The 10,415-nt window shown below is 38.5% G+C and overlaps 1 protein-coding gene across 1 annotated transcript in view; it reads left to right on the forward strand.

Annotated features, from left to right (window-relative positions):
* The window catches only part of eIF2alpha (eukaryotic translation initiation factor 2 subunit alpha), a 149,559-nt gene extending 148,415 nt beyond the window's left edge, over nucleotides 1-1,144 (forward strand). The window contains exon 8 of the mRNA XM_090373398.1: nucleotides 674-1,144. Coding sequence (XP_090229524.1) covers nucleotides 674-826 — 153 coding nt within the window. The 3' untranslated portion in view covers nucleotides 827-1,144. The remainder of the gene's footprint in view (nucleotides 1-673) is intronic.
* Nucleotides 1,145-10,415: the final 9,271 nt, after the last annotated feature.

Below are 10,415 nucleotides of genomic sequence, written 5' to 3' on the forward strand. Positions count from 1 at the left end.
ACACCTCCAAAATCATTGAATAGAACACAAGAAATAATGGATTGGTTGTCTAGGAACAATATACTCTGTAGAAAATCAGAAAAGTTGACCTTTGGTTAGATGGAATATTCCTCTGAAAAGGTATATATATTTGATGCAGTGGTTGTACAGAAAGGTTTTCGGTTTTGAATTACTCGATGCCATTGAATATGTTTGGGTGGTGATTTCTGTGGGAAAATTATCAGTGTTAATAAATGAAGGAATTAAGTCAATGTCCCAAGATCACTGGAAAAAAGTATTGTGTTCGTGTAATGGTTTTACATGAACCATTTTTAGAATGAATATTTGTGAAAAAATGTCTTCATGGAAGAGGTATGCAAGCCTTTTATTATTTTATATATATTGCTATTTTAATTTTAAATATTATCTACTAGTAGCATACACTGAATGAAAGTGGTGTTTTATAAGCAAAATTTGTATTTTTTAAAATCTTTTTGATTGTGAAATAAGGTTTGTATTTCATAAAACTTAATAAAAGAGTAATAATATTTTGTTTATCTTTATGTCAGTTATCCAGACCAAAGAAAAACCATATATGCATCATTATATATAGATTCTATGCTTTTGTGCTTTTTACATCTCCTGAGTAACAAATAAAAATTTATTTATATAAAAGTATCCTTTTTTTATTTAGCCTAAAGTTGTGACAGAAACAGATGAAGCTGAACTAGCCAAACAACTGGATCGTCTTGAACAGGAAAATGCAGAGATTCCTGGTGATGATGATGAAGAAGATGAAGAGGATGATGAATCAGGTGATGAAGCAGAGCCAGAAATAAATCTTTGACAGAATCTGCTGCCTTCAAGAAGAAAGATATTTAGTGATAAATGTGGCCTTTGGAATGACTAATAATGGATTAAATGAGACAATATAGAATATGGGAGCAATTTATTCTCCTATTTTTTTCTTTCCCTTTTCTGAATAGCTCACTATCTGATTGATTTCTGGCTACCGTTCAGTTTTGTCACTTCAATGTGTGATTTGAAACCTTATGCTGTATCAGAGTTTGAGTGGGATTAATATTGATTTTACAGTTTGAGATCAAAACTTAGTTGGAATAAGACTCTGTGACAGGATTAAAGGATCCGTGATTTGTTTTATGGATTCCTCTGCTTAATGAAATATTTTCTCTTAATGTAGAAATGCCTATGCACATTTCTGTACACAGGCACAATCATGCTTGTATTTGTTTTAGCATCGCTTCTACCAAGAAGCACCCTGGTAACAAAATTTACATTAGGTTTTGAAGGAATACAAAATGCTCCTTATCGTATGGACCATGTTTGTTTTTCTTTCAGCAACTGGTATAGATAGATTCCTTAAGTCATCTAAAATGACTGGTGGATTTTTAGTGCTATTTCCAGTCTTTGGCTTAATCAGTTAATTTCAGATTGTCTTCATTTTTTTAACATATATGTTAAATGAACTGGCCAACCAAAAAAAAAAAAAAAAAAAAAATTATACTTTCCAGAGCAAAAGTTGCAGATTCCAAAAGAAGTTGATCTGCTGAATCCAAAAATACCAGAATTGTCTCTATCACATTTCTATTGAAAGATATATTGAATGTTTAGTAACTTGATGATGATAAATTTCAAATATCGTGCCAAAATACTTTAATCACACATTAAATGTACTATATACATTTGTTTTTATTAGAAATGTTTGCCACTCATGGCGATTTTGTTATAGTTTATTTTGCTTTCCCTTTTAAGAAGCCAGCAGTAATCCCCCATCACAGCGGTATCCCAGTGACCTTGGTGCCACTTTTGTATTGTGGATATATTCAGATAAAAGCATTCCCCTTGCTCACCACTTACATATCTCAAATTTTGAGATAAGTTCTGATGGGAATGAATAGCACAACATTCTGGTAAACCATGTCAAAAAAAGAGATGACCATAACCTTTCCTGCAGGCACTACAACTTTTGCTGCTGCTTTTTGTGTGTGTGTGTGTGTGTGTGTGTGTGTGTGTGTGTGTGTGTGTGTGTGTGTGTGTGTGTGTGTGTGTGTGTGTGTGTGTGTGTGTGTGTGTGTGTGTGTGTGTTGGTGATGATGTAGACTTACAAACCGAGCTTTATTGTTTACTCTCTGGGTTGAAATTATGAAGTTGCATCTCATCTGCTGTTATCACCATGTGCAGGATCTTACCATTTTCAGTAATCATCCATTGCAGCTCCTGACAAACTTCCATGCAAATGGTCATGGAGAATACCATACATGCTTCCATTCAATTACCCTCTGGCTAAAAGAAAATTCCATATGTATATCCTGTAACTACCCTTCCTGAATTTTAAGGTGTGTGTTGTTAAGAGCAACGATGCCATACACATTTAGCCTAATCTGTTCTAAACCTTAAATACATCAATCACATCTCACAGTTGCAAAGTTTCCAGATGCTTCAGTTGTACAAAGTTGCAGAACTGAAGCCTTTGTTGGAAAAAAATAGCCTTTTATTTCCTTCATTAATATCATTGCTCTTCTGAATTTCTTCATCTCATATTTCTGAGTGGACCTGCTTCCTGAAAATAAGGAACAACTTTTACTTTCTCTGTCATTGCTTTTATTTTAAAGTGTTCTTATATTTTTTAATACCTAATATGTGAAGAAGTGCAGGTGCTATCAATTTAAATACATCTTTCTTGACAAGATATAGCATGGACAATATATTCCTAATTGTTTTTCATCTATAGAGTAAGGGTTCCTTGCTTTGACTTATTTTCTATTTGTTGGCTGCATATTGAAAGCAAGATAACTTTTTTTTTATTTCCTTTTTTTTTTATTTCCTTTTTTTAAATCCAATTTTAAAAGAGGTTTATGGAAAGTTCCTGATGTATGAAAGGCTTTTTCGTAATTGATTATTAACTGGTGGCCCATAATTCTTTTGTTTTTGGCTATTTGCAATGCATCCTTTGCTACGTTGACCACCCAACTTTTAATCTCACCTTGTACGTGTTAAAAGTATTGCACATATGCTTAGAAATTTGCTTGTTAACGTTTACAGACATATTTATGACATCCTTAGATTGCCATGACAGGATGTAAAAATAGCAAGACAAATATCCACGTGAACTATCATATAGTTGTATATTGTCTAGCGGCACTGAGGGAAGATTTCCTCCAACTACACATTGTTTCTCCATAATGCATACATTACTGTATAGGTTGTGTTTGTGTGAATGCACGTGCATGCGTGCACATGCAATGTTAAGGTACATTGTTCATCTGGACACTATCCTTGGGACCTGTGGAAAATCACTGACCCTAGTTACCATCCATTGGCATGAGAACTCAGACCAGGTAAGTAGGGTGGTTCTCTTGCAGTGCTAATCCCACAATCTCCTAGGCTGTCTGTGGCTGGCCCAAGTGGGGGGGGGGGACTGCTTTTATTGAAGTAGGGTGCATGGAGGAATAGTCCAGTCAGGGACAGGTGAAGATGGTATAGACAAAGAAGAGGTGACCACCAGAAGCAGCAAGTAAAGGAAGTAGATGGAGGAGTAAATTAAAGTCATAAGATCAGTTTGTCATGTAGAACTTGGCATATGGCCAACAATAAAGCGTTAATAAGTTATCCTACATTTGCTGTGCAAGTGTCAGAGTTGAGATCCCACACCAATTCATAGCATCAACATACCTGTGGGTCATCAAAACTGATACTCATCCTACTAAGGCAATTCTCACCCCTGAGCAAGTGTCTAGCAATTTTTATCCCACTCCAATCTGTTGCTGTCAGCAAAAACCCAGTCCAGAGAAAGAAAACATCCTGGACTGGACATTTGCACTTCGAGTACAGTTATCCCACACTTGCTATCCACATAGATTTTTTGTGTATTCTGTTGAGCACAAAAGATATGGACTGTGTGTATGTATTCTTTGATAGGGCAGCTCCTGGAAACATTAGTTCAACTCCACCAAGTCATTCTGTATAAATACGGGTCACTGTAAAGGCCAGATGTAGTGTTGGTATTGGTCTACGTTCGTGTAGTGTATCCACATAGACTACATAGTATTTAGGGCCAAGCAACACTGACAGTTTCCCACAACTCTGCAATCAGTTCTCTTCTGTTGAATACAGTACCTTATAAAGGCCAGATAGTGTGAGTGATATGTGGTTTATGTAATATAATGTAGGGGTATGTTGTTCATTTAGCCTCTTAGCCTAGGGACCCGTGGAATGCCACAGACCCCTAGTTACCATACCAGGCATGGGGCGCTGGGCCAGGTAGTAGGAATTAGATGCTCTGGCAAGGCAAACCCTGACATTTCCTGAGCTTACCAGATAGGATCCCCCAAAAAAAGTAAATAAATAAATAAAATAGAAGTTTTTGTTGGAAGAGAGCATAGGGTGGCATTTTAAGTTTTGGACAATAGGTGAAGGCGAAGAAGGTGAATGAATGGAAGACTTCCATGAGGAATTGGAAGAATAAAAATAAAGGGCAGAAGGGGGTACTCCTGCACAGGAAGCCATCCTCCATGGGAGCATCTGTTAAGGATAGCAGAAAGTGTTTAGGGCGAAAGGGCCTATCAGGCAAAGCTTTGGGGTAGGGAGGGGAATGGGCAATGCCCTAGTTATTTGGAGCGGATTAAAGGGGTAGGGTCAGAGTGTTCTATGTAGGGAATGGTGGTTGCTATCGAGCAGCCAGTTCTAAAAGAAACTACACTTGCTGCAGTCAGTGTCAGCATCCCATGCCATGTCACCCACATAAGGGCAAGCATGGCATCAGCACAGGCAATGGAGGAAAATCCAGATTCAGTGCATCCTCCTTCAACTGCAGTCATGTTTGGTGAGGGGGTGCCTATTGACAGGCCACACACAACACTTAACTATGGTACAGTGCATAGACACTATTTTAAAAGTCCCCCCCCCCACCCTTTTTTTTTATATATATATATTCAGGGATGCAAAACAAGGAAGACAAAATAACAGCATTAATTATCACATTTACCCTGTTTCACTCACAAATCTTGCACGCTGGCAGGTTTACAGCACCCTAAATATAAACAACACACGCATTTTATTATTTTATTTATTCTTTTTTTTTTTTTTTTTTAAACTTTTTCTCCTTTTTGGAAATTTTTAAACCACGTGATTGGTACTGATACAAAGTGTAAGGGGTGGTTAGCTGTGTCCACTTCCTTTAATTTTTATCATTATTACTGTTGATCGAAGAACTCTTACACAACAATAGATAGAAGCCTGTTCCACCAATCAACAACCACTGGCAAGCTTCTGCACATCTATCCTGCACCCATCCTTCCTCAGCTTGAATTAATGCCCCCTTGTGCATGTAGTCTCAGCAAGTGGTAAAATACACACGAGGGGGCATAAATTTAAGTTGCGGAAGGATGGGTGCAGGATAGATGTACAATGCTCAATCCATTCCAAGTCTTTGAACACCTCAATCAGATCTCCCTGCAAGTGCCTGGTCTCAAGACTTCAGTTCTGCAATTTGCAGAACTGAAGCCTTTCTAGGTAAGTACATCCTTTTGTTCTCTTCACCAATCTGCTCTCTCCTCTTTGCACCCTTTTTCTTCAGATCTGTGTCCAGTACTCAAGATGTGGCCTAACCATGGCCTTTTACAAAGGGATAATCACCTCCTTATCCCTGCTAGCAACATTTCTGTGTATCATTGACAAAACCCCACGAGCTGTCCTCGCAACATGTTTGCACTGCTCAGAGAATTTCATCTCTGACTGCTATATAATTATACAGCTAGGGCTTGAAGTACTGTCAATTTACTCATCAAATTTCCAGCAAAAGCTTATTATTTCAGTACTCACCTCTGAGGTCCATGATTAGGGTTTAAAATTCATAAAAAGTAAAAATAGAAGGTGAAGGATTAACTACATTAAATTAAATAAGAACATGTCTTGAGGAAGAAGTGCGCTGCTTTTCACCAGTTGTCATCTATAAAAGAAAACTATAAAAAGGACTAAGACAGAGTGCCAAAGCACTCTGGCCTTTTTCTTTTATAGACTATAACCGGGAGAAAAGCAGTGCATTTCTTCTTCCTCCTCAGGGCATGTTTTTATTTTAATGCAGTTAATCCTTCACCTTTACTTTTTCTTTTTATGAATTTAAAACCTAATCATGGATCTTAGAGGTGAGTACTGAAACAATAAGCTTTTTCTGGAAATTTGATGTCTGACTGCACAATTATCCCCTGGTTTTTTTTCATTCTCCCCTATCCTGAGTGTAGTACCACACAGTTGATAAGTTACTCTGGGGTTAATTCTACCCCCCTTGCATTTGTTAGTCTATCTATCCAATTTTCCTAATCTTGTTGCAGTAGCTCACCCAGCCAACCATTGTATCATCTGCAAACTTAGACATTAAGCTTTCATCAGTATAGTGATAGTAATAGTATTTGCCATATAGGGCAGGAAGCCACAGGCCTTTGCTGCACAGACAAAAAAAAAAAAAAAAAAAAAAACTAGATAAGGAAACAAATTATATGCTTCTCTCCTCCCACACGTAAGTATCTAGTTGATCTCTGTATTTATTCAAACTCAGCCTCCACTACCTGCAAGTGGAACTTGCTCCAGCAATCAATGACTCGAAAGCTTCCTACAACCTAATCTAAACCTCAAGCCCTGTAATTTAAATTTGACTCCTAGTTCTGGAATTATTTGTAACAGTGAGAGAATTCCACTTTCATTCATTTTACTAATCTTGTAAACTTCAATCACATCACTTCTGAGGTGCTTGGTTGCCATGCCCTGTTGCCCACATAATCAGTCTTTCCTCATACAGTCATCCTTCTGTCGATCTCGCCACTTGAGTTGCCCATCTTTGGACCTTTTCAAGAAGCTCACTGTCTTTTTTTCAGATGAGGTCTCCATACATGAACACAACATTCCAGTGTGGTCTAACACTTTCCTTATACAGTGGGATTACGGCCTCCCTGTCTCTACAGGATGTTTGATAAATCATTGATAGGACACCATAGGCTTTCTTGGCTACCTGTCCAGAAAACTTCATATCTGCCCATATTGTAACTCCCAGATCCCTTTCCTCCTCCACTGTTTGTAATTCAACTGCATCAATGTATAATTTATTTGTGGGTTGCTATTCATCTTGCATTTAGCAGCATTAAAACATAGCTGCCATTTCTCAGACCATCAAGGACACTGCTTGGCTCAGCCATTGACTGCCAATGTTTGTCAACTGCAAATTTTGACATTGTGCCTTCTAGCCCTTCTTCGGTGCCATATATGAAATTGAGAACCAGCAGTGGTCCAAGAACTGATCCTTGAGGGACCCCACTCCTGACATAACAGCAATTTAAACAATACCATTAATCACAACCCTCTACCTTTCAGCCACCCAACAATTCATCATAAAATCTTACATGTAATATGGTAAATTTTCTTTGATCAGCTGGTATTTTTGCACTAGCTTCTGATTTATTATCCTGGTTATGTCTGTGAGTGTACTCTGTCTGGATGATCATGCTGTGGTGATGTGCTGGATTGTTTCTAGGGCCAAATGACATCATCAACATGTGTCATCTGTCAATCCGGAGTCCTTAGCAGTGTATTTCCTATAGTTCCTGGCATTGAATGGCTAGCATGAGTCCTTCCATTCGTGAGCCAAGAATTGGAAACCATCTTATCAATGTAGTCTTGGTGGAGGTCATTGTAGTGTCTGCCATGGAGTGCCTTCTCTGCCCATCTTTCTATCTTTATTTCTTCTGTCTATGTAAGTGGGGTTTCCTTGTTAAGGTTGAGTGTTGTGTGCCATTTAAGTATCTTATGGCTTGGTTAATTGTGGTGTGGTTTCCTAGAAGTAATCGCACAGGTTCATAATCAGCTTCTCTTGTTTGATGAAGTCTGTCAGTCCCCACTCCTTTCCGGACTATGGTCAGTCTCTCAATAGCCAATGTAGGGTGATGTTGGCGACTCTTCTTCATCATCATCCTGGTAGATCTCATAATCTCTTTGAGCTCGGTGTTTGTCCAATGTATGATCCCTAAAGAGAATGTAAGCTTTGGAACTGCATGTTTATGGCTGTGGCCACATTCTCACCATTCAGTTTTGATTTTAGCAAGCTATTATTATTACAGTACAGATCATATCACTCATTCGGCCACATAGTTTATACACGTGACCAAGTTATTCATATCACAGATACACACCTTAACCTGCAATTAGTTTTTTAATTAATTTTATTAATTTGTTATTAAAATTTTGTAATAAAAATTTTTTTTTTTTTTTATAATCTCATATGGAGTGCACATTTATTACAATTAATTTGAACATTCTCATAAATATTCACTCACACACACCCGTCACAGCACTTTGTATTAGACTACAGATGCTTTTTTGTCGTTGCAGGTTAAATATGCCATTCTTTGTCATACATAGGGAATCCCATCGCAGGAAAGTACAGTGCCCCCATCCATGTGAAGCCCACCCTCACAATCCAATTAGGCTTGCTTGTCCCATGCTGTCATAAGTCATCACAGGCACCAGCAAAAGTCAGAGAACTGGCTGAGGGAGTGGGTTGGAAATTTAATCTAAGCACAGTGTTTGTCTAAGCCAGACAATATTCCTATTTTTTATTTTTAGTTTGGATCCACATTTCCCCCCAACCCAGGCTGGGCTGTAGCCTGCCCGTTTTGGCCACAGGTTACTATGGAACTGCTGGCAGCCACCAAAAGTGGAAGAGAATAAGGTGGGTAGTTGATTTTATTGATATCGTTGTGTTGCTTAGTTCCAGTTGCACTCCCTACAGTTATCTCTTGCTGGGGTTCTCATGTCATACTGAACCAGTGGTATCCACCAGAAGCTGCAATAGGTTGATATGCAACTGGAAGTAGCCACTACAAGTAGAAGAGAAGAGAACCATGTGAATGGACATAAAATTTGGACATAAGTCCAGATCTTGGTAAATTATTACCCCTCTCCGACAAATCTCAGCCAGGCCCCAAGGTTCTCTTGTGTTTTGGACCAGAAGAGGTTCCCACCTAATGTCTCTCTATGGATGGAACTTGCCAGTAACAGGTGTATGACATGGTGAAATGTATGTATATTGTTTCAGCAGCTCCTGGAACATTTTTTCATCTCCGCCTCGTTTCACTTTACCGATACAGTGCCTTGTCAAAGGCCAAGCAAAAGAAGTTGCGCGAAAAGTGCGAGCCGAGGAGCAGATCAAAGCCGGCCTCAGGTAGTAAACCAACTAGCAGGGGGGGAACATAGAATATACATAGTAACTAAGCAAGAACATTTAACTAATTAGTGTAGACAAACTTATAAGCAAGGAGTGAGATTGTCCAAACATGGACTATGAGCACAAGAGGTAAAGCATAATGGTAGAGCCCAATATTCGAGGACCATATAAATTAACAGTTCACATTCCCGGATAATGGGTACATACACCAATGCAAGGTAATGGACAGCAAAAGGGCCAGTTATCATAATTGTTAACAGGGTTCAGTATCATCTCAGAAGGGCATTATAAGATTTGTTGGCCTCAGTGTAGTTTATGCACTAAACTCTTAATATATAGCTACATAAATATTGACCTTGTACCTGTGGAACAAAACATGTCCCCCAGGCTTACATCTCATGCTTATATAGCTGAAAGTAACAGCTGATGCAATATTACATCATCTGTGTGTCAATCTTATGTGATGCAATCTGTAAGAAATATTGCCATATACTTACATTATTCGGAGGACAATTACAATTTTAAGGGGTGGTGCACTTTCTTTGAACACCAGTGTATTGAAAAGTTTGTTCTAACACCTAGCTCTTTCACGCTTAACTTCTGTTTGAGGACCGATGGTAATATTGAAAAATTAGTTGGAATCTGTCTCTTAATGCAATAGCAGAGACCTCTGTATATTACATATAAATCTAAGGGCATCGTGCCAGCGATAACTTGTAATGCCAGTGTACGGTTCTGCACTTTTAACAGACATTCCAAATAATTAGGGCAAGTGGGCACCATGAATACTGATAGTGCCCCAAAGTCGTGTTCAGTAATTCAGAATGTCACATTGTGGGGGGGGGGGGCTGTACCAAGATCATGTTTGTGTTGGGGTAACAGCTATTGCAGAATTTGTTTTTAGCACCTGACAGAGGATTTCCCTAAAAGTTCAAAAAACTGCCTAAGAATACTTAGCCACTGCTTTGGAGTATAGATCTTCGGTTTTGAATAGATGTTCATAGTTTCCAGGCAGTGGACAGGCAATTTTGGTAATAAAACTGCCTCTACGGTCATAGAGGGGACAGTCATACAAGATGTCGCTCCAGTCCTCATTTGCTCCACAGTTAAAGTGGAAGTCATCGTCTAATCCACAGGCAAACAGTTTAACCCTGAAAGAGCTGACATTAAAAAAATTTGTGTACTTTCCAGATGCATACAGGGT

This window comes from Mastigoproctus giganteus, chromosome 5 (genome assembly GCF_048544385.1).
Source record: "Mastigoproctus giganteus isolate SK-2022 chromosome 5, ASM4854438v1, whole genome shotgun sequence".
Taxonomy (NCBI): domain Eukaryota; kingdom Metazoa; phylum Arthropoda; class Arachnida; order Uropygi; family Thelyphonidae; genus Mastigoproctus; species Mastigoproctus giganteus.